The 25,235-nt window shown below is 36.2% G+C and overlaps 1 protein-coding gene across 9 annotated transcripts in view; it reads left to right on the top strand.

Moving 5' to 3' along the window:
* The window catches only part of LOC114650761 (mitogen-activated protein kinase kinase kinase kinase 4), a 296,865-nt gene extending 276,170 nt beyond the window's left edge, over positions 1-20,695 (top strand). For all 9 annotated transcript variants that reach the window (XM_028800590.2, XM_051926168.1, XM_051926169.1 and 6 more), the window contains 4 exons: positions 4,109-4,258; positions 8,752-8,911; positions 14,277-14,416; positions 17,687-20,695. In XM_028800590.2, the coding sequence (XP_028656423.1) occupies positions 4,109-4,258; positions 8,752-8,911; positions 14,277-14,416; positions 17,687-17,770 (534 nt within the window). In that variant the 3' untranslated portion in view covers positions 17,771-20,695. The remainder of the gene's footprint in view (positions 1-4,108; positions 4,259-8,751; positions 8,912-14,276; positions 14,417-17,686) is intronic.
* Positions 20,696-25,235: the final 4,540 nt, after the last annotated feature.

The following is a 25,235-nucleotide window of genomic DNA, read 5'->3' on the forward strand; positions in this document are numbered from 1 at the left end:
AATATAAATCAAGTGAAACAGTTCTGTGCAGATGAAGAGAAGCAGAATACCTCCTAATTGCTGGTCAGATCGGTTTTGCAGCTGTATAGGAAGTATTTAGTTAAGGTTATTGCACCTAAAGAAGGTTTTACCATTAGTAATTTTAAGACATTCTAGACACCATTTTTGCAGGATCCGGAAAGTTCCAGAGTATAATAATTTTATCTCACAAATTGTCTATAATGAATTACCACCTAATCACCTTCAATTCAGCAGTGCAATAGTGTTCATGTGCAATTAAGGTCTTATGTTGAATGTTTGTGTTCTACCTTATTTCTTCTTATTCTTTATCCTTTTTTAATTATATTCTATTTATATTTTGACACCGCATGGACTGCACCTAATTTCGTGTATTTGTTACAATGACAATAAAGATATTCTGATTCTGATAATAATGTAATCGTTAATAAATACTTATTAATATACAATATGTGTGCTCTCTTAGCTAGGTTGTACACTGAGGCGGCCTTAGGGATGTTTGGGGCCTAGAGCTGACCAACCCCACACAGGGCCAGTTACGTCAAACACTGTTACCGGTATGTGTGGACTGTATAAACTTGCGTGCGAATTTAATAAAAATAATGTTAACATACCAAGGTTATTATAGTTTTGCCTTTTTATATTAGTTTTTATGTCTGTATTTTTTCTGATCTTACTTGGAAATTCAGTTTAGTTTTAGTTTTCCTTCATCGTGTATTTTTAGTTTTAGTTTTTATTTCACAAAGACATTTCTATTTTATTTTTATATCTATTAGTTTCAGTTTTAGTCCTAGTAATTATGGCATGGAGCTCCTATGGAGTTTAGTTTTGTGTCACAATCAGACAGAACTGTACACTTAACAGCTTTGAATGCGTGTTTGATGTTAGTGGAAGCTTACTACACTACATGGTTTACTATCTGGTTTTATTTTTGTCTGATAAAAACAAGCATAATCAAAACTAGGTACTGAATATGAACAATTTTACACAATTTTATAAGTTTTAAAATATTTTCTCATGAAAATCACGGGGGCTTAGGAAGAACAGGGCTCTTAGACTTGAATCAGTGCGCAGACCCCACCTAGCTGTATTGAGGGAAACAAAGAAAAACAAGCATGTAGTGTCAAGGTTAGGTCCAGTGAGACTTGAATAGCCCAACATAAAGGACAGTAAACCCATAATGAGCAGAGCAAGAGCAGATAATAGGAGTACGGACAGTCATAAAACGACAGAGACAGCATCTGAGATTAAGAACGATATACAGTATAAATTATCTGAATCTGTTTATCCAGAGGGGCGGCACGGTGGCGCAGTGGGTAGCGCTGCTGCCTCGCAGTTGGGAGATCTGGGGACCTGGGTTCGATTCCCGGGTCCTCCCTGCGTGGAGTTTGCATGTTCTCCCCGTGTCTGCGTGGGTTTCCTCCGGGCGCTCCGGTTTCCTCCCACATTCCAAAGACATGCAGGTTAGGTGGATTGGCGATTCTAAATTGGCCCTAGTGTGTGCTTGGTGTGTGGGTGTGTTTGTGTGTGTCCTGCGGTGGGTTGGCACCCTGCCCAGGATTGTTTCCTGCCTTGTGCCCTGTGTTGGCTGGGATTGGCTCCAGCAGACCCCCGTGACCCTGTGTTCGGATTCAGCGGGTTGGAAAATGGATGGATGGATGGATGTTTATCCAGAGCAGGATCACAGGAAACCTGGAGCCTACCCCAGCAGGTTTGGATGTAAGGCAAGAAAAATCCCTAGTATTCAATATGTATGGTAAGGCTGATGTTAAGAACAAAAAGAATATGATATTTCAACTATCTATTTTGAGAGAGAGAGAAAAACATTGAAAAAAGGGAGACAAATATTTTAAAATATAATTCTGCTAATGGATTATTTTCACAATATCAGGTATTTTGAGTTGTGAATATGAACTAAAAAAGATAAATTAATAAATATAGAATAAATACAAAAACCCATTAGTATGTTTAGTTTTTCATCACTTGGCAGACTCTCTTGGCCTACCTACCTTTGTTTGTATCGCTTCATTGTTAAATGATGTTTTTAAAGCTAAAGTGATTGGTCAGCAACATACTGATCTTGTATGATGACCTAGTCAGTCTCTCAATCAGTGCTGTTTTATTTTCAAAAACTGGGAGTGGTCTCCCCTAAACTTTCTTGTATACACAGATATGGGGATGGATATTTGAGGAGTAAACCGCAAGACAATGATTATATTTTTATATTGTGTACAACAAGGAACCATCGACAACAAATCAAATTAATAATATATTGAACAATTATTATAAAAGTGAAGTTCAATAAATCGGACTCTACAGCTGCATGAAAAAAATCGAGTATGTGTTCAGGTAAAGCACCACTTCCAGGTGATGGATTTGGCCCAAAAGTTAATACAGATCTACAATTGTGGTGTTACAACCACATGCCGAATTTCATCCATCTGTCTAGTTGCGTTTTTGAGTTACTGAGTTTATATACGCACACATACACACACAATTCCTAAAAAACTCTGTTTTTGGACTCTGGGAGGTCTATAACATCAAGATTTATCAAAATATCGAGGTCAAATTTTTTCACGATTACTATACTTTCTCTATACTTTGTATATGAGAAAATAAAAACGATTTCTCCTGTGAAAAGTGGCAGGTGAATTGCTGTCAACAAAAAGTAGTCACCTGAGAAATAAACTGAAACGTTACTCACTCGTGATTTTTCTGTCCATATGGTAAACATTTTGTTGACCAGCACATTCTGATTTCAGCTGTTTGAATTACATCTTGATATACAACAAGTACAAAGAAAGGTGGCAAGTAAATCGCTTTCTATTTCACAGGCTTTATGCACCCTCATTCAGCTCGCTCTGTTACCGCAAATGCTGTGTGAACACCCGCCCTCCATCACAGCCACCGTTCACTGGATGAATATGTGCGGGTGGCTCGTGGTGGATAACTTTCTGTTTTAGAGTTAAAACTTACAAGGGTTAAAGACTAATGGCAAGAATATTCATTAAAAAACTAAAAATATTTTAGTAAATTATTATTTTATTTCAGTTGGTCTTTCCAGCTAGTTTAATAATTTCATTTAGTTTTGGTTTTTCATTTTCGGTTTTGTTAATTATTTTATTTCAGTTTATGAAAATTTTTTTTAATAATAGTTTCAGTTTTGATTTTAGTTTTCGTTAACTATAATAACCTTGTAACATACACTGGATTTTCTCATTACAGTATTCCGGTAAACTTTTTGCACGATAACACACGGACTTTATCAAAATATAATGATGTATTAAAAAAGTTGCAATTCATAACTCATGACAATACCGTGACAGTGCGAAATTCGGTGTTATGCGGAAATTAGCAGGGCCTCTTCTAGAAAGTACCCAAATTGCAAGTGTGCTGAGTTTCGATGTGCAGGATGTCATAGTCGTAACTCACGTTGATGTCATGTCAGCTGGTTATCATTAGAGATACATGTTTTTGTGCATTAATATTCAGACATGTTTATGGCCTACAAATAAAATGTGAGTTTCAGTGTTTCGACAGGAAGTGTGAAATTAATGTAGAGGTATCATCATGAAATCTTTTACCGGTTTCCAGGTTCAGAGACTAAAATCCATTCTTCTTGCCTTCCGATGGGAAAAGTCATGATGACATCTTCATAGTCTAATATGGATGCAGTGTCTTTTTCTATAGATTGGAAAAGCCAACCTGGCGACTAATGGGCTATACCTATTTTAGGAAGGGATTATACTGGTGACCCTTTTCGGGCAATGAAGGTGGACTATGGAAAGTTTTCAAAGATGTACATGTATGGAATTTGACCTTGAAGAGGGATTTTAAAAGGGTTCTCTTAGAAGCATCTCAAATATATATATATATATATATATATATATATATAATATACACACTGGAGAATAAAACTTGACAAATCTGCTCAATTGGGACACACGGGGCCTGGGGTGGTCACCCCACTTGCCACCCCTAAATTCCGCTCTTGGTTGTACAGGTCGATCTTTAGAAATGCCAAGTCCAGTCATTTTATTAATCTGAAAAATATTGTGTTCATGGTCTTTATTTTTGTATTTCTTTGCAGTCTTTTGGTGAATTAATGCACAAGCCATTGCTGGTGGATCTGACTGTCGAAGAAGGTCAAAGGCTGAAAGTGATTTATGGTTCCAGTTCTGGGTTTCATGCAGTGGATGTGGACTCAGGGACAGTTTATGACATCTATCTGCCAACACATGTGAGTTCAAAAATTACATGCCGCAATTCCTGTTCTCAATGGCTTGTTGTAGTATTATGATAGCATTTCATCCAATACAAAAACTAATACTGGATGGGATACCTGTTCATCAGCCTTTATGGACCAGTTTTCAGTTACCTGGTATTCACAATTGGTATTCAGTGGCAGTATACTTGCCATTCACATTTTTAAGATGATGTTAAAACTTGAGGTGCCCAAAGAAAACCCCATTAAATATATAGGGTTCAAACAGTTACAGTGTTCTAGCAGTACTGGTGGTAAAACATTTTGAAGTAGTGGCTTACTGCTAAAATTTCAATGCAGAAAAACAAGTAAACAACAGAATAGAGGAGTTCAATTTCTAAACTCGTTTTTTAAGTCTCTTAATAATTATCACGATTAATCCAGTTCTATGGTCAGGAAGGACAGGGGAATAAAAATCTTTCTGGAAAAATGCAAGAGAAAAAAAATTCTGCATGGATTACAAGGTCAGAATACCACCTATCCCCAATGGGCATTCTACTAAACATGAATTTTCTACAGTATTTCATTATTGTTGTGGTAGAATATTAGATGCTGTGGGGTTTTTTTTTACAAATTAGAGGATCTACATTTCTTCAAAAATCACAGGCAGCCAAAGAGCACATTGTTCAGATGGTCAGTGGCACACAGAAAAGGCGGGGGGGGGGGTGTTACTAATGTTTGCAAATCTGCAAAGTGTATGATACTGCAACACATATTAGTTTTGTTTTTACCAACTCCAATTATTACTATGAAAACCCTCAAATTAAAAAGCGGGTATTTAGTTTTTTTTTTTCTTTCTTTCTTTGTTTTGTTTTTGTTTATGTTCCTCATTGTTGCCCTGGTGTATCTCTTGTTGGTAAAGCATTCCAGATTTTTGTTGTGTTTCAGCAAAATGCCACTTTACCACTTTTATGCTTTACTTTGTTTATGAGTAATAAGCAAATTAGCATTAGAGGATGTAACATTATTACTAGGAAGATAAGGGGACAGACTTTAAATTCAATATATGATTAAAAGTATTTTAAAGTTAGTTCCAAAGAACATAAATAACTAGTGTAACAATGCTGAGACCTGTAAGATGTACTCAGATGTTCTTTTTCTTGGTTAAGATTCTTGCTGCTGCATTTTGAACTAGCTGCAGTCATTTTTTTTTCTTTTTTTTTTAGATAGCCCTGTTAGGTGTGTATTACAGTAATCTAGTCTGATAAAAACAGAAGTGTGAAATAATTTTTCAGCATCTAGAGATGTAATAAGAGGTCTGACTTCTGCAGTATTTTTAAATGAAAAAACTCACTTAGTTTTATAATTAACATGTGATTTGAAGTTTAGATTTGAATTCATCTGTACACCCAGGTTATTTACTTCAGGCTTGATTTATAAAAAGTCAGGTGATCAAGTTGGTTTCTAAGGTCCTCATTTTTTCATCTCCTCCAACAAAATCTTTATTCCTTGTATAAGTTGGTGAAATTATTACTGATTCATTCTGTAATTCTAGTAAGACAGTTTATAAAAGAGCTGCATGTGTCTTTGTCATCAGATGCTATAGATAAGTAAACGTGTCACCTTGTAATTTAAAATAATTTGGCCTAAAAGGAGCAGGTAGATTGTGGTCATTGGTGTTAAATCCTGTGCTCGTGTCTAAGAGAGCAAGATCAAAGATGTTGTTAGTGTCAGCATTATCCTAAAAGTTATTAACTACTTTGACAAACACAGTTTCTGTATTATGATTTGGTCTTAAACCTGTCTGGAATTTAACAAAGTTTTTATTGAAGTAGTCATTCAACTTCTGAAAAACTAACTTTTATTAGAATTTTATTTTAAAAAACACAGGTTAGAGGTTAGTCTGAAGCTGTCAAAGACTACTGCAGGCTTTAAAGAATCCTGTATAACACCTGTATCTTATGAATAGTTAACATTTTCTAGTACAGTAAATTAGCACTTCAGAAACTTCTTTTAAAAAGCCTGTTGGGACTGGGTAGAGGACACTGGGGGACAGTTTTAGTCGAGTAACTATTCTACGAAGTTCACATAAACCTGTTTTAGTAAAGATATTGTATTCACTATAATAACATTTATTTATATAGCACATTTTCATACAAATTATGTAGCTCAAAGTGCTTTACAAGATGAAGAAAAGAAAAGAAAAAAATACAGAAATAAAATTAGGCAATACTAATTAACAAAGAATAAAGTAAGGTCCAATTGCCAGAGAGGGCAGAAAAAAAAATCCCCAGAAGGATGGAGGAAAAGAAACAAAATCTGCAGGGGTTCCGAGGCCACAAGACCGCCACTAGGCAATGTGCCTAACATAAATGATCTCAATCAGTCCTCATGCTTCACGTGGAAGAACTAGACGATGATGGTCATGTGGACCTCTAACCTTTAATCCGTCAATGTATGGCAGCTTCTTTAATATTCTAATATTAAATGTACAAAAAATTACTAGTATACTTACAATCTGGTGATTGGGGAGGCCATGAACTATGTGTCTGTTCAACCTGGTGTTCCACTGAATAGTAGAGTATATGGTGGTGTTATAATGCTTAAATAGTTAAACAGTGTTGACACCATATGGTGCACCTAGTCCTGTACAAGGGCCTCCTGTTGTTTCTGTTCTTATAAAGCCAATGTCACATTGTGCAACTTCTCGTCGTTGGGTATGTCAGACATGCTGACTGCAGTTTCTGATCTTGTCACCAGACCTGGTCAGACTTATAATCATTGGGCATGTCACGTTTAGCAACTGAAGTTGTGCTCGCCCCTATTTAACATCTAATAACGTGGTGCCTGATGGAGCTGGTGCGTCAGGAAGGGTGAACAGGTATTGCGAGTTCAGCCACAATCTGGCCCTTTTATATATATTTTTTCATTCTGTTATGGTACATAAAATACAAGACCTCAGACAGACGAGCATCTCCTCTATTTTTGAAGTTCAAAACACCCGTGTTCCTTCTTCCACATTGCTACATTATATGACTTGTACTTCTATCCATCCATCCATCCATTTTCCAACCCGCTGAATCCGAACACAGGGTCACGGGAGTCTGCTGGAGCCAAACCCAGCCAACACAGGGCACAAGGCAGGAACCAATCCCGGACAGGGTGCCAACCCACCGCAGGACACACACAAACACACCCACACACCAACCACACACTAGGGCCAATTTAGAATCGCCAATCCACCTAACCTGTATGTCTTTGGACTGTGGGAGGAAACCGGAGCGCCCGGAGGAAACCCACGCAGACACGGGGAGAACATGCAAACTCCACACAGGGAGGACCCGGGAAGCGAACCCAGGTCCCCAGATCTCCCAACTGCGAGGCAGCAGCGCTACCCACTGTGTCACCGTGCTGCCCTTGTACTTCTATATGAGCATTAATTGTTTGTGAGCTAACAGCACCCACCCCTATGACAAAACACAAAATTAAATGTTGAAGCAAGTTGTGGACTCGTTGGAGTGAGTTGCTGGGCTGTCACCTTATGCAACTGGTCTTCATGTGAGTGTATTGCCAACTACCCTCAGACTTGCCAAAAATATGTAAATGAAGTCTATGACTGAAAATCGCTTTAAAAGTCTTCAAATGTGTCATGGCCTTCAAATCTTGCAAAACAATCACTGGCTTTAAAATGAATTCCTCATTGCTACATTATATGACTTGTACTTCTATCCATAAAATGAATATGCATACCATAAAGGATTCCCACACCATGTTTAATAGTCAGAAACAGACATTGTGGTTTGCTGTCATTATTTTTGGGACTGTTAATTTTGACACATTTAAGAAATGTGTAGTTTTTGTGAGTGATGCACCTTAATTGAAGCACTGACCATTTACATTCACATATTGGGCGGACACCTTAATCTAAGGCGACTTACAACATTTATGATATATTTTTTTTATATTTCTATTGGTTTTACATTTGGAACACAGGCAAGTCAAGTGACTTGCTCATGGTCACATAGTGTCAGTGGTGAAATTTGAACCCACAACCTCAGGATTTGAGGGTCGATGTCTTAATCACTACAGCACACTGCCTACCTGCCCTAACTATTTCCCCATCTGAAATTGCTAATCCTTTTGAGGACCTACACTGTTGGCCAAATGTTTGCTATATAAGCTTGTTGGACATTACATTCCAAAACCACAAACATTTAATATGAAGTTACCCAACAGTCCGAACCCTCCATGTTAGCTGCTATAAAAACCCAAACTCTTCTGGAAAGGCTTTCCACAAGATTTTAAAGGGTGTCTGTGGAAATTTGTGTTCATTCAGCTGAAAGAACTTAACTTCCATAATACTATTACATTACTTGTACAAAAATGTTCTAATTAATTCTGAGTACCAGAACTAATTTGAGAATTGTGTAATTTGTTATTATAATTAATAATTTTAACTGTTTCCTGCAAATTAACTGTTTGAATGTATTTTGGAAACGATTAATGGGATTTTCTCTCTAAACTTTTAGATCCAAAGTAGCATCCAGCCACATGCCATAATCATCTTGCCTAATACAGATGGAATAGAGTTATTGGTATGTTATGAGGATGAAGGTGTCTATGTGAACACATATGGAAGGATCACAAAAGATGTGGTTCTGCAGTGGGGAGAAATGCCTACGTCAGTTGGTATGTTAAAGTTTTTTTTCTTTACTTAAGATTGGAAAGCTGAGCAACTAAAGCTAAAAATGTAAAATAACAGTCTGATGCAATTGCTGTAGTTGTATCAGCACTCCATGGAATTTTTAAAAGTTGGTTTGTTCCTTTTGAAATAGTATTGGCTGACACAGTGATTTACTTCTATGCCGGGCTTGGCTTGACTTGGCTTTTTTTTCTGATAATGAGTAATTAAGTGCTGCAAAAAGACATTTTTCTGTACTCCTTGACAGCTTTGTGTTAACATGCTGACTATTCCTGAGTGTATTTCACATTTCTTGGATGGTCTTTCTTATTTTGACATTTTTAATATAAGCATTTTAATAATTTCATAATTAACATGTAGCCAACCATTGTGTGACAGAAATAAAATCAGGGAAATAGTTATGTATATTAAAGCAGAGATTTTCACATTTACTGTTAGGCTCCCCACTATGACTACAGGTTTTCATTCCAACCGACTAGTGAGACATTTTTACCTTTAATTGATCTCATTGTTTAATTAGCTGACCTTTTTTTGTTTGTTCTGTATTCAAAAAAGAAATTAAGGATTTTTTTTTCGGCCATACCTTTTAGATGTTCAACTCTGCTCTGGTGTTTTCATTTTATTTCACTTTTTTGTTGTGTTTTCTATGTTAATTGTATCTGAATATTGACAGTTTACAATGAGCAGAGCGGACACATATACAAATTAACTAAATGCTAAAGGCCAGCAGCTACTTCAGTGTTAATCCACTTGTGCACTTATTAGCAAATAATGACTTAAATAACATGAACATTAAAAAATGAACAAAATATTAAACAGAACATTGAAAAGGATGAATTCATCCCTGTCCAACACGCACAAATTCTTGCTTTATAGAGTAATTATTTAACATAACCTATTTATAATTTTTGGATTTGTGCAAGAAAATATAGAAATTAGGAAATAACAGCTTGCTTAATTACTGTAGAAGTCCAATTACCCTAAGTTCTTGTCTATAAGCCGGACTCATGTATTAGCCGGAGACCAAAAATCATACGAATTTTTAAAATAAAATCGTATCATAGATAAGCCGGACTCATGGATAAGCCGAACATACTATAACCTATAACTAATAGAAGGGAGGGAGGTCAGTGGTCTCACTCGCGCCCATTTAATTTCTTTAAGGGGGGGAGAGAGTGTGAGATATTGCCGTCTCTCTCACTCCCCGCATGGCGCGGTTGGAGCGGCCGGAGCGCGTTCTTTCTGCTCTGGGCGTCGCCGAGTCAACACGAGCGCGTAGCGGTCATTTAAATTGTGATTTTATATGTAAGCATATTTAAATATATATCGCGGATTTCTGCGGACAATGGGTCTTTTAATTTCTGGTACATGCTTCCTCAGTTGGTTTGCCCAGTTGATTTCATACAAGGGACGCTATTGGCAGATGGCTGAAGCTAGATTGCTTACTTTTCTGTCAATCTTGCGCTGACTATCTGTGATCCTGACGTATGGGGATTGAGCAGGGGGGCTGTTTGCACACCTAGACGATACAGACGCTTGTCTAAAAATGCTGAAAGATTATCTTCACGTTGCTATCTTTTGTAAAGCTGATTCCTGAAAAGACATGCTGCACAGTGCTTCGCATACTTAAAAGCTCGAAGGGCACGTATTGATTTTTGACTGAAAAACAAACTCTCCCTCTCCCTCTCTTTGTCTGCTCCTGACGGAGGGGGTGTGAGCTGCCGCCTTCAACAGCTTTGTGCCGCGGTGCTTCGCATACTTAAAAGCCAAACAGACATATTGATTTGTTTCTTCCTTTGAAGAGGAAGATATGTTTGCATTCTTTTAATTGTGAGACTGAACTGTCATCTGTCTTGTCATGGAGCACAGTTTAAACTTTTGAAAGAGACAAATGTTTGTTTGCAGTGTTTGAATAACGTTCCTGTCTCTCTACAACCTCCTGTGTTTCTGCGCAAATCTGTGACCCAAGCATGACAATATAAAAATAACCATATAAACATATGGTTTCTACTTCGCGGATATTCTTATTTCGCGGGTGGCTCTGGAACGCAACCCCCGCGATGGATGTATAAGCCGGACTTATGTATAAGCCGATATTCTATTTTTTCATTTTCACAACTTTTTTCCTTAGATAAGCCGCGGCTTATTGACAAGAACTTAGGGTAAAAGCAGAAATTGGTTGTGACAAAAACCTGCAGTAGCAGTGGAGCACCAGTTTAATTGCCAAATTGTGCATTTTCACCCCCAGTTGGGCTATTTTCAATTCTGTTGTGTGTGGGGAAAATGGTTTGGGTAGAACAATTCAATTTTGAGTTATTTTTCTTGACATTACACACAATTTTGTAAAGACAAAAAAGTCTCTCTGTATTTCCACTCCCTTTAACTTATGAAACCATCGCTTTCTCTTTTCCACCTCTAACAATGAAATGTCACACCAACCCACAGTTTAAAACATGTCAGTTTCACTGATAGTTAAAGTTCATTCAGCCATTGACCTTGCAGTCACCAGTACTCATTTTTAGTTATCAATAAAATTTCACATTGCAATAGGGAGCACCCAATTATGATTGATAAAACAGTGGCGTAAATAGGAATGCATTAGTGGGAAAAGTGCAATAAAGGAAGTATTTTTGCAGTAACTCTGTGATTGTCAAATATGGAGAAAAACTAAAATAATTTGGAAAAAATAAACAAATGTATGTATTAGAAGGTAATTGACTTAAAACAATTGCGTATTCTCTTTGAGACAATATAAGAGTGAACGCCTTTGACATAGTTGGCAATTAACACTTTCTTATATTGGTTAATCCTCTTTAATAAAATCCCTGTGTGCGTCCATGTGTCTGTGTGTGTGTGTTTTCTGGTGAAGTGCACATGTGCGGGGCGCGGTGCGACACTTCAAAGCAGATACTTCAAAGGCCGCCTGACGCGTCACAAAAGACAGAGTGGGCGGGACCTATAAAATATCGCACGGCAGATCCAATCGGATTTCGGTAAATGAGGTAACACCTAAAACATAAGGCATGAAAAATCCAATCGGGTACTGAGACGCGGAGACCAGCTTCCCCAAAGAGGTGGGATTAGTGTTTGTTGTTGTGCAAGTGTTCATTCTTAGGATGTCAGATTTGCGATTAAGAAGCTTGGCCCAGAAAAGTGTAAAGTGTCAGTCGTTGAAGGGGTTTTCCTAAATATACGAATTTTCATGATATTACAATAGGATGATTTTTAAAAGTAGATTTTTCGCGCACATAAAATCCATTGCTGGGGAGACGCCACACATAAAATAATCAGCTCCACGCCAGCACAGATTAAAATACTTGCTGGGGAACTGCACCGTACTTGCTGGAGAGACGCCACAGCAAGCTAAAATAAAGAGAGGCAGGATAGGAGATCTTCAAACGGAAACAACTTATCAATCCAGCCACAGAGGAGAGGATAAATGTAATATTAATTATACTTACTGTATTGTCATATACGTTTATATTTTATTTTTATTATTATTTTACTTAAGGCTTCTTGCAAAAATATTTTTGACAAAAAAAAATTAAGACAAACAGAATGAGGTCAAGGTCCCTTGCCATTTAATATAGACTGTTCCTACTAATGTTTATGCACTACTGTTCTAGCGCCCGTTATTGTAACGGGCTTAATGTCTAGATTTATAATAAAACATTTGAATATTACACTTGCGCATTTGGTATCATATTTTTATAAAGATATGGTCCCTGTGTCGGGTGGGGGATTCTATCATGTTTGTAATTGTGTTGCATAGGTGTAGTGGTTTCTTAGCATTCTGTTAAGGGAAAAAAAAAAGTTACAGGTTATTTCCAAGTTGAAAAGAAAAGAAGGTTAATAGATAACATTTTAGTGATAGACATAATGAAGGCTGTGCAGTCTTCTTTCCTTTGCAGGTGCACGCGGATGCAGCCCCTCCCTATTGTTACATTCTTTCATATGAAAGAAAAGATTGCCATACACATAAGTAAATATGACAACACATTTTGTTAAAGAAATCAGTTTAAAGGCTTTGCTCTGTAGGTTGTACACTCTGACAGATGTCAACTATTCAGAAAAATACTTTTAAAATTGAGCTACTTAGCTGTGCCTCCTCCTTCAAATTAAGTACCAGTTAATCAATCAGAGAAGTGATATCCGTGGAAGTTTACAGCTTGAGTAAGGAGATTGGTTGGGTGGCAGTGTGCTTACTCAAAATGCACTAACCAATATTGGGCTAGATTATGTAGGACTGAGTGGGACTATAGCATGGCTTTCAACCCTGGTGTCGGGACTAAATTTGAAAACCTCAAATTACAGTATTGCTTAAAAATTTGTTACATACAAAATTTAGAGTATTTTTTTGTTGTTCATAATTCCATTTTGTGTTGTTTAGAGTATTGTAAACTTTACTTTCCTACTGTTTTGGAATCAAGTTTGCAGATAGAAACAACATGTTCATATCCTTGGACTCCTACTGATTGTGAAATAGCAGGTAGTAGAAGGAATCATAACTTTTAATTTATGATTGAAATGAGCTGTTTAAAATTCCTTATATTTGCAATGGATAAGGCATATTAAACTAGATACTGCAGTGAAACCTCATCATTTGAAGTATCCTGAAGCTATCAATAAGTGATGGTCTGTTTAAGTATACCCTGCAGATTGATTTTGCAGTTCGTAACTAACTTCCCTCTAATGCTGCTGTGTTTCATCAGCATCCCATGTAAAGTTAATTTCTGTTGGAGAGTAGATTTAGGTACACATACACATTTAGGAATGATTTGCAATTTGTAACTTTTGCCCAACAGGAAAATGCAGTACAAGTAGAGTATATGCTGAAGATCATATATTTATATAACAAAAAGTACAAATTTGTAGTAGTTACATATGTGAAAGTAAAGTGCATTGCCATGCACTATAAAGTATCTAAGCATGGGTTCATGCAATGTGATAAATATCAATGCGGTGCACATGAGTGAAATTGATTTCAATATATTGATATATAATGACGATCTCCTTGCCATTTGAGTGCTTAAAATATAATACCAACGGTTAAGTGTTATTCAAAAGATTTGTGTGTCCATTCATTTCAGCTTTGAAATGAGCATGCTGAAATTTTTTTAATCCCCTTACACATCAGAGTTTCTCTCCTGTTTCATTCTGTTAGTCATTATTGTTATACTTATCTACCAATCCATTTGTTTGTAAAAAGGATGATTTGTCTGTACTGGAATGAATATTACATGAATGTACTGCCATTTTTGTCTCCACTTTTTTCTTGTGGTTTCTCATTTAGAAATTAATTACTGTGCATTTAGTGTTTTTCCCCCTAATATTTTAATTTGTATTTTACAGCCTACATCCGTTCCAATCAGATTATGGGCTGGGGTGAAAAAGCAATTGAAATCCGCTCAGTGGAAACAGGACATTTGGATGGTGTATTCATGCATAAACGGGCACAAAGATTAAAGTTTCTTTGTGAAAGAAATGACAAGGTAGGAATATTTTAGGGCTCTCTTTTCCTTGTCTGTAACACATTAACCAGATATTTAATATAAATCAAAACTAAAAATGTTTTTACTTAATTTACATTTTGTTGGCTTTTATTACCTTTATATTAAAAAAACAAATTTGTTGTTCAAGATGGCAAAATAGAAGTTAAATCAGATATTCCCCTTAATTTTTCCACATCTGATTCATAGATATAGTCTCACTCCACTGAATGCGTTAAAATCCGCTAATTAACCTAATAGTGGGTATCATGGTGATTTTTAGATTTTTTTTGTATAAAATTTGAAAATGATTCCATTTTTCTTTAAGCAGCTCTCTCAAAAATTCCTACTACCATGTTGTTTTCCTTTGTTCAGTAAGCAGTCATGATTTGTTGAATGATTTATTCTGAGTCAAATATAATTGCCAGCAATAATAATTTGGTAGTGTTGCAATTTATATACTACAGAAAGACATCCTTGTATTCATTTCCTGTATCCTTCATGAGAACTGCATTAAGTAGCATAAGACCAGGTTCTGGAAAAACACATATCCACCTAAACTCATTTATAACAGTGATGATTTCAACATAATGTTTTATCAGTTGGCTGAAACTAACTGTTCAAGTTCAATAAATAGATAAAAATAAAATTAATTGTTCCTGAAAAATTAAGTTATGTTAATTATGTGATTACTATTCCTTATCACCATGTTGCTTGAAATATTCACAGTAAATGCTTTTGAAAACTAGTTGCCTATTATTTAAATGCATTACCAAAAACACAATGTACAACAGGTGGTGTTTAATTAGACAAATAAGAGCTGATTTAGCTTCAGTGTTTTGCTGTGAGAATAGGTGTTCCAGATGCCAAATTATAGCCTGTACCATTCAGAAGCCATTCACAAAGGCATACATTTCAAAAAACATTACATCCACGTTCACTTTAACCTTATTAAGCAGATTCCTACTTCTTGCACTCAGTGCATTATACGTTATTTATGACTACATTATTTAAAAAAATAATTACCACAGATTGCAAAGTACTACTATGTTGAAACATCATTCTAGATATACAAGAAAGTATGTCAGCCTTCATTAGTAGGCAAATCGTTCTAGAGTTTGGGTGTGCTATTGCTAATATCTTCTAATTGGTTTGATATATTTTTAGAATTTTATAAACACTTTTGTTTATTATTATTAATTTATTTAGCAGACACCTTTATCCAAGGCAATTTAAATACTTACAAATATTTGAGTGTATGTTGTTTACTGATTATCAGTTTGACAATTTGAACAGCTTATCAGATGTTGCTTACAGCAGTCAATGGCAAATTTATCGGTATCTCTGACAGCTTTTTTGGGAAGAAACTGAAAACTCTAGACAAATTCCAAACAGAATCCACAAAGGTGGCATTTAGTTTATTGAATTCATCTGCAGGCTTTCATTTTTAGGAAATCATCCACCTCTTCCCTCTAACAAAAATCCTTCCTCTCTCCAACATCAACCGCTCCAACCCCCACCCAGATGATTAACCAGTAGTTTAAAGAGTGAGGAGGTTAACCGCCTTATTATGCAGATGAATTGTAGATGCTGTCTGTTCTGGACACTATTCCAGTGAGTCTGGTTTGAATTATTTGGAGGTTACTGTTTGGGGCAAGCAGAGTTTTTGTTGAACCATACATCTGAAATTTTAAATGCAGTGAGATGAGAAAAATACAATTCCATCATGCCCCACCCTGTCATTAAGAGAAGGCGTTTCTTTGGATTTCTTAGTATTACAAATGACAACATAGTGTTAAAAAAAGTGTGTAGTTCAAATCATGCTCCCTAGATGAGCCACTAATAAAATTAAGGCAATCAGACATCCCCAGATTATTCAGATAAGTTTCATATATTGGCTTCAATTTAGGTACCTCAACTTAGTATTATTAAAGTGTTTGTTCACTCTAGCACAGATGCCATTGATGGTGTCAGTAACATTGCTTGACTGGTTTTGACATCAGATTAAGTTGTTAGAATTTTGCAAACTATACATTGGTGCTGTTATGCAAGATATTCCCGATTGTGTTTGAAAAGAAGACACTTTTGTTTTGGTTAGAACTCAACAGTTAAATGCGTAAAACACAGGCTGTCTACAAATATGGCAGAAGAAGGCATTTGTGATTACAACAGTGTGCAACAATGATACAAAAGCAATTCGCTGGGCTACTATTCCAGGACTTTGTCCACTCTGTGAGTACTGTTATGGATGAGAGAAATACTTTTACATGTGGCTATAGTTGCTATGAAACAAATTGCCTTACACTTCAAATTACTAGGGTAGAGATATTTCCACAGCATGCTGTTTATATACTTAATATCAAAGTTCAATATTGAAATGCGAATGCATCACAGTGAAAGAAGCATTCAAAAAATGAAGCATGAAAAAATGCAGTGTCTAATAAAGGATATAATCAACTTTGAAGCAATTATATGATATATTTAAACAGAATAATTACATTATTTCTTAACTCCATAATATTCCATTTTGTTTCTGGATGCAAGACTTAAGAAACAGCATCAGACTTGCTTATGATTTCAATAATTATGCAAATCTCATCAGATTAAGCCATTTGTATTACTATTGTAAGTTTTCCCAGAAGAGTATACAACCATGTAATTCAAACATTTAGCTGTAGTTTTCTATAATTCCATCAGTTCCTCATTTCCTCATCTGTAATGTTGGTGAATGCTTTTGGACTCTAAAGATATTTTTCTGTTTTTGGGCCTGCAGGTTAATTTCATAAAATCACTCTGATTGCACGTTTTCTTGTTAACCAGCTCTTGTTTATGTTCTCTCTTGCTTATGTATGTATGTATATTATGTTTTTTATTTTCAAAGAATATAAATCATTTATTGTTAAATATTATACCAGAGTTTTGTAGCATTTGGGTTGCAATCTGTGGCAAATTAGACCATACTGAATATATAATTAGTAATTTGGCTAAAAAATAAAAGCTTTTACAGTTTTTTTTTTCTTTCTTTATAAATTCATATGATTAGGTTAGTTAAAAAAAATAGACAAACCTGTTAGAAATTTGATCAAATTTAAGACAAATAATTGAAAAACATGTTTTTTTTTCCCACTTGTTAGTTGGTGTTAGTTCTAAAGTCTGGTGCATTTTGTCTTGCTAAAAAATTTCTAAATAAAGCCGGACTCTTCAGTATTTATTAAACATTTAGTTTTTGTCTTCAGAGACTTGGATATATTATGCCTTTTTGTCTTATTTCAGGTCTTCTTTGCCTCAGTCCGTTCCGGTGGATCCAGCCAGGTTTATTTCATGACTCTTGGCCGAAGCTCCCTTCTTAGCTGGTAAACGAGAGAAACAGCCACAGTTACCAGAAGAAACAAGACAAACAGAATCTTTAAGATCTGAATAAAATAATCATTGAACTAATCTACAACTGGAGAACGACCTGCACTGAGGCCATTAATTCTCGAAAGCTGTTATCAGCTTTTTAGATAATGACAGCTGAGGAATTAAAATCTGTGGTGTCTTTGGTGCTGTTAAAATATGGCAGTCAGACACCAGAAACACTGTGGCTCTGACCTGACAGTAAACAACACTTCATCTCAGTTATAGAATCCTTAAGCTTCAGGCAACTCTGCTTGTCTAAAATGAAAATGAGCCCTATCTTCAGTCACGTAGTAGGATAAACACTGAGTGTGCAAGTGCAAGCAGGGCAGCGAAGCTGTTACAAGGCAGATTGGAAAAATCTTAAAAGTGTTAATGTTTGGTAATGGCTATAGAAGAAAGATAAAGGTTTTAGTAAGTTTTTAATCTGTGATTAAAAAAACATTGAGGGGCAAAAATGGTGAATTTCCTGTAGAGAGAATGGGACTTGGAGATGTATTTGTTTACTTTCTGTGCACCAGGAATCTCCTGAAAGCAAGGAAGTCATTGTTCACTTACTCTTTGTGTTAGGCCTGGATTGGGTTCACATCATGCAGGGTTAAGACATTAAATTTTTTAAATGTTTGAAGTTTTTTTCCTTCTTAGAAGTGCAACAACATGTATTTTTTTTATTATTATAATTGTTGTTGTTATATATAACAAATATTGCACTTTGAAAATTCCCAGATTACAGCTGATTTTTTTTTCTTGTTTTTGTGCCTACCTCATTGTTGAAATGCAGGAATTAATGGAGGTGGAAATATTGTGTATGTTAAAAAAGTAAATAAAAATAAATTTCTGACTCTTAAACATACATTAACCAAAATATTTGATAATGTTTGACTGTTATAATGGAACTGGCACAGTCAGACAGATGGACCATTGTAATGGTGATGACCCAAAGGCAATGATAACAACAAGGAAGCATGTAACAGCAGAAAGTTGTACCTGAAGTATGTGTAGCTAAAAATGGAGAGGATGACTTTGTTTATCTTAAGAAAAAAAAAACAGAATTTTGTAGCAAACAGTTAATTCTGCTAAGCTTCTGAACCATGGGTAGTGGAGTATAAACTCTGTGTGGTTATATTTTACTTTTAAGTTTTTTTTTTAATAATGAATGCAATGCACTAAATTTCTCAAGAATGTAGAAAATTACTGTTTCTCAGTAAATAGCATTAAATTTCCCCATTTTGGATGCAAAAATACCAATCCTGATGCTTAATTGTTTTTCTTTGTAATAGAGCTTGAACAGGCTTTGTTTTACAAAGTGGTTTGACATTTATAATGCTCAACAGTTACATGTCGTTTTGTCTGATTACTTGAAAGACCAGAAGTGTATGATGCATTGATAAAATTTCAATACACAGTGGTATTGCATTCTTACACCGTAGTTTCCTTTTTTGGGTACTGTGTTGACAGCTGCCTTAAGCTGTTCATTCTGTGAACAGAATCTCAGTGTTTCTATAGGGCTTAGTCTTCAGTAAATTGAATTATTCTCTGAATCAGCATGACATCGTAGGGCTTTTTGAGGCTTTGTATTTGTTTAACATGTTAAAAATGGTAGGTCATATTTAAAGTAAACATTTTAGAGATTATCTATGACTTGTTAACCACCTTGTTAAATTAACTATATCTAGCGTTTGAGATGCTGTAGAGAACATTGTTTTACAAGGCATTATTCTAACGATGGAAGAATTTACCCTGCCCCATCAATGCCCAGGAGACCCTCTGATTTATAGTTCATTTTTTTTATCCTCCCCACCTTACAATTATAATAAATAAATAAATTAAATAAATAGAACTAACAATGGCTTACTTAAATAGGTGCTGGTGAACTCCAGGTTGCAGTACCTGCATATTTGTTTTATTTATTTATTTAACTTGAGCACTGAAGACATAAGCTGCTTTGCTTATAACTTGCAAATGCTTTAATTTTTTAAGGGAGCCAAGAAGTTTTTAATATTAAAAAAGGGACGTACTTGTCAAAGACCTGAACACAATAACGAGATTTTTTTAAGATACTGCACTTGTATTCACTACAAATCAAAATCATTTTCTTAAAATGAAAACAGTTGTTGATGAGGTCTTTATGGTAACTAGAGTCCCCAAGGACTGAGTCGGTCTCAGACTTCTGATGGTCTTTCTTCATGTTATTAACTTTGTTAATTGAGGCTGTTCTGACATAAGTGAATTTACCATTAGCAGATAGCTTTGAAATTTTAAAACAGAAAGCATTTTTCCCCAGCAGAGTCTGACTAGCAGGTTTCATCTGAAAGCGATGTGCAGAGGTGGCAATGATACAAGCTTAACAGTATTACAAAACCACTACGTAAAAAATAACTGAAGAACTCTTTCAGCATTGTTACCTTAAAGTTCTAGATTTAGTTAAGATGCTTAAGGATAGTTAAATTTTATTTCTGTATTTTACGTAACCCTTATTATATGACTGCAGTGTTTTTAATCTTATGCACATGTTACGTTGAGAAATGTTTACAAAAACAATGTTTTGTTTCACTAATGTGCATCACTTATTTATGGTTTATTTGAAAGCAAGTTTTTTGTGTTTTTTAAGCTTGTTTTGTATTATAAATACACTTTTTTGTGACTCATAACCCCTAAACTCTGCTGATTTTTATTTTTTTAAGGGTGATGCAGAAGTAATGCAAATGAATTTCAATTAATAACTAATTCTTTAGCTGCAGAGCCAACAAATCACAGGCAAAATGTTTTCATTATTTGTTTCTGCCATGCTATCTAACTTATGTCCTATGTGTATTATGAAAATTCTTGTATTTTCTTGAAGGTCAATTTTTTCTTGAATAAAATAAAGTAATAAATGTTGTTTGATTTCCTTACATATGCGTTTGTATGAATGCATTTGATATCTAGAGAAATTCCACCTCCTCCCCACTTTGAACCAAAGTTAGCCCTGCCTCTTTAACGTGTTTGCTTTTTCACAGTCATCTGTATGTCTGAGGTTTACTTGAAAGTAATATGCCAGGTAAAAGCCATGTTTGCTCCTTTAATATAGCATGAAACCCACTGGAATGCCAAGAAGCAAGGAATTAGGCTAAAATAAAAAAGTAAGTGCATGTTGTGTAATTTTAACAACTTAATTGAAACTTGAAGCTGCTAACACTCAGCGATCAAAGGTAAACTTGCTGGTAAGTTATTAATTTGTAATTAATTATTCATGCACGAGTAGGGGGACCCAATGTTACATATTTCTCAAGCAGTATTTCAGACACAGTTTTGGTGTATCAACAGTTTCCAAAACAAAAAAAAGCTTTATTTGTTCTATATTTTTAGACTTACTAGTGAAATTTGCCAGACCCAATCCTAATAAAATCATGCAAATGAAAACCAAGTTAAAGATAAGGAGCTGATATTTCTTGATATTTCCTATGTTTTCTAAATAGTTCCTTCTTTCAGTTCCTGAAGAAGTTATAGTGTATTTCATTACTTGCGGTGACTCCTATAGAGCAAGCTGAACATGGGCTTGTAGGGACCATGCAAGGTAAGAATGTAATAATTGTGTTATTGAAAAAAGAAAAATATAAGCATGAAATATACATTATATAAAACTATAAGAAACAAAATAAATTTAAAAATAAGCAAGCCAAAGAAACCACAGCGCAGAAATATGTAGGGAACTCATTTATATATCACATTGTGTAAAAATGTTCATTGACCTTTTCTTTCGGAGAAGTGTCTGAATGCTGTCATATTTACAGACCCTTGAAATTGTCACGTGAAGTTGTCCAAGAGGAAAAAGAAAAGTGCAATTCCAAAGAAAAGCCTGACTTAGTTGAATGTTTGTTCTTGAGCTTTATTAATGGCCATTACAAAGGCAGGGTAAACTAGAAATTGCTGCCTTTTAATTTTAAAAGGCATTGGTTGGTCTTCAATAGACAGAAAGAAAAGACATCTCACCGTTGAAAGATCCAGTGCTGACCTTAAATTCAGCCACGTTTTGAAGGAGATTCGGTATCACATACCTGGTGCCATTGACTATTCCTGTGTTTCCATTAAAGTTTCCAAGAACCATGGCAGTGCTGAAGGTATCAAAGAGTTAGTGAACTCAACGGTGAAGTTGATCATTTTCATCTTCAAAAGTAATACTAACTGTTCTATATATCCTTTCTTGCCCCTTCATCAGCATGCATATGATGTTCGTGTTAATGTCAGTGTTTTCCTGTTGCTGAATTGCTCTGTGTTCAGAATTACTTCTTACTCATCTTTGTGCTTAGTGTCTTATTGCTTCTCATTCTTTGCCACATCTGCTGAGCATCTTCTGAGATTTGCTTGATGCTCAGCAGATGTTGTGGCTCTTCTTCTTACCCCTTAAATAGTGTTTAGCACTTTGTGATTCGTTCACTCTGCTGTAATCACTTGAGCACAAACGGGTCATTTTGCTGTTCATTTTGATTATTTAAGAAAGTTATAAGAATCCATAAATTCAGAAGTAAGGTGTTGTTTTTGTGAACAAATTGTTTTTAGAAGGTATAATAAAGAGCCTTTTGACTAATGGAGAGGGCTTTTGCGACATAATAGAAGACTAGATATAAATAACAGTGAACTCTCTAGCAGCTGTTTACACATGCACAAATGTACACATGCTTATGAATTCTAAACACGTATTTGATGATCTTCTCAATTGGTGGCAGGCATTGTATCCATCTTTCTTGTTCTTGCATTCTGTTTCCCACACTTGATGCTCAGCATAGTTTGCTGCTCCCCTTCTTTTTATGGTGTTCCTCATGACACGATCCGCTTCTGTGATTTCCTTAATGCTCAGCAGATGTTACTACTCTTCTTTTTCTGCAGTTTTAGTTGGTTTTGCAGTCACTTTGCTGTAGTACACACAAGCACAGGTTGCTTTTGTGTTTGAAGACGCCTTCGTTTTGCATTGTGGCTTTGCCTTCAAATTGTAACACCCCATAAATCTGCCTTTCATCTTAAAAAGTATTTTACAGCCGACGTGAACAAGAAGTGATACAGTATGTTTGCCTACTTTGTCAAAGCACACATACTTGAGAACATCACTTCCTTGTCACCCAAAGTTTCAATTGTAATATCAAGTGGTAACTCTCTGTGGCACTTATTCTACTGTGTGCATCAACAGTCAGATATATGAGTAAAAAAATGCTGATCTTTGTATGAAATTTACCTTGGGTAGTTTCCACTTTTTTTCTTTCATCTACTTCAGTTTAATTTTTATATATATGTATCAGGATACTGCTCTCCTAGGCCCATTAGTGGGAAGCACGTCATGAGTAAAAATAAGTGGTTAACAACAGCACAGCATGTCAGATTCAGTAGACTGTGGAATCAGCCAGATTGCGCTGTGCCGAGACAAGGGCAGAAGTTGATGGGTTTTTTTTTTTATATTTTTAGTTTGATGATGGTGGTAAACATATGTTTAATTTCCAATTTATGTGTTTTTCCTTTTTCCTTTTTTATTTAGAATATATTCATATAATATATTTATATATTTTCATCATCCTTTTACCTGTACTTTTTTTAGTGACAACATGCCAAGGCACCTTCAGCTCCTGCTCTTGATATTCTTAAATGTTCCAAAGCCAGCCTAGCATTTCTGTGGATTTTCTTCCTGGAACACTACTTTGCCGTGATATGCACCCATGGGCATCCTACCCACATGCCCAAACCACCTTGACTGGCATCACTCAATGTAGCAGTGGTTCCACTTGGAGGTCTTCCTGATCTCCTCACCCTGTCACTGAGGTTAAGCCCAGCAACTTAAACTTGGCTGCTTTTTGTCTTTCTTTTGTCACTAGCAAGGCTTATGACCATAGCTGAAGATGTGGATGTGGAATGAATAGTAAATCAAAAGATTTATCCAAGGTGCCCGTGGTCCACCTGGTTGTTGAATCTCACAATCCCCTCCTCCTTTCCAAGTAAGCAAGACCTTTCATGTACTTGAAGTCTCTTTAAACAACTGGTCACCATTTACCAGTAGTGAGCAAAGCACACTTCTAAAGGAAACCATGACTTGAGATGTAGTGGTGCGAATTCTTATCCTAACCACATTAAATTCAGTGATAGACCATTCCACTGAGCACTGGACATCACAAATTTATATTCAAACGGCAAAAGTGCCGCCTTTAGGTTCCCAAACTATGTACTCTCCTAGACTTGGCTGTTTGTCATGTTTCCACAGTCCAATGAGATAATAACTTGCTTGTGTCCCAGACTGGTGGCAGTAATATGACAGCAAATATGGATGAAAAAAAGATAAGGTCTGCACCAGATGAATCATAATGGACTTCAGTGATGAGCGTGAAGTGGTCTGTACATTTGGCTGTTGTGTAGCTAATGGCCTGAGGAGCCTGTCACTTCTACAGAGAATGGGAAGTTCTTACTTGCATGTCTAAGCAGCGTGCTGCAGGTCAAAGGTAAATGTCCGTAATCTGGGAAGTTTTTGTGTAAGATTAGCGAGGAGGTTGTGCACATGTTGTGGTCCGCCAATTGTAGACGCTTGGTGATGGAGCAGCAGTGTCCAATCACTGAAGTATAGCAGATTTGTGGCAGATGGAAATTAAACAAATTTCCATACCGGATTGGTCGAGCCCCGGGTTACCAACGACCGCCACCGTTACTGTTAGTCAACGGGGTGCTGCCGGAAATTGGGCTACTGTTGGCCGAAGAAGAAGGGGGGGGGGGGGGGTTTGGGGGGAGCGTGTCCGGAGGCAGGAGGAGAGGAGGAAAGTAAAGACAGTGGAACTGAGGGTAGGAACTTTGAATGTTGGCGATATGACTGGTAAGGGGAGAGAGTTAGCAGATATGATGGAGAGAAGGAAGGTTGATATATTGTGTGCGCAAGAGACTAAATGGAAGGGGAGTAAGGCCAGGTAGATTCAAATTGTTCTATCATGGTGTGGATAGGAGGAGAAATGGAGTAGGGGTTATTCTGAAGGAACAGTACGTCAAGAGTGTTTTGGAGGTGAAAAGAGTGTGAGGCAGAGTAATGATTATGAAGCTGGAAATTGGAGGTGTGATGATGAATGTTGTTAGTGTATATGCACCACAAGTTGGGTGTGCAATGGGTGAGAGAGAAGATTTTTGAAGTGATGAACAGTGTACCCAAGGGACAGAAAGTGGTGATTGGAGCAGATTTCAATGGGCATGTTGGTGAAGGGAGCAGTGGAGACGAGGAGGTGATGGGTAGGTATGGTGTCAAGGAGAGGAATGAAGAAGGTCAGAGAATAGTGGATTTTGCCAAAAGGATGGACATGGCTGTGGTGAATACGTGTTTTAAGAAGAGTGAGGAACATAGGGTTACGTACAAGAGTGGAGGAAGATACATTCAATACAATACAGTTTATTTTTGTATAGCCCAAAATCACACAGGAAGTGCCGCAAT

Source organism: Erpetoichthys calabaricus, chromosome 4 (genome assembly GCF_900747795.2).
Source record: "Erpetoichthys calabaricus chromosome 4, fErpCal1.3, whole genome shotgun sequence".
Classification (NCBI taxonomy): Eukaryota; Metazoa; Chordata; class Cladistia; order Polypteriformes; family Polypteridae; genus Erpetoichthys; species Erpetoichthys calabaricus.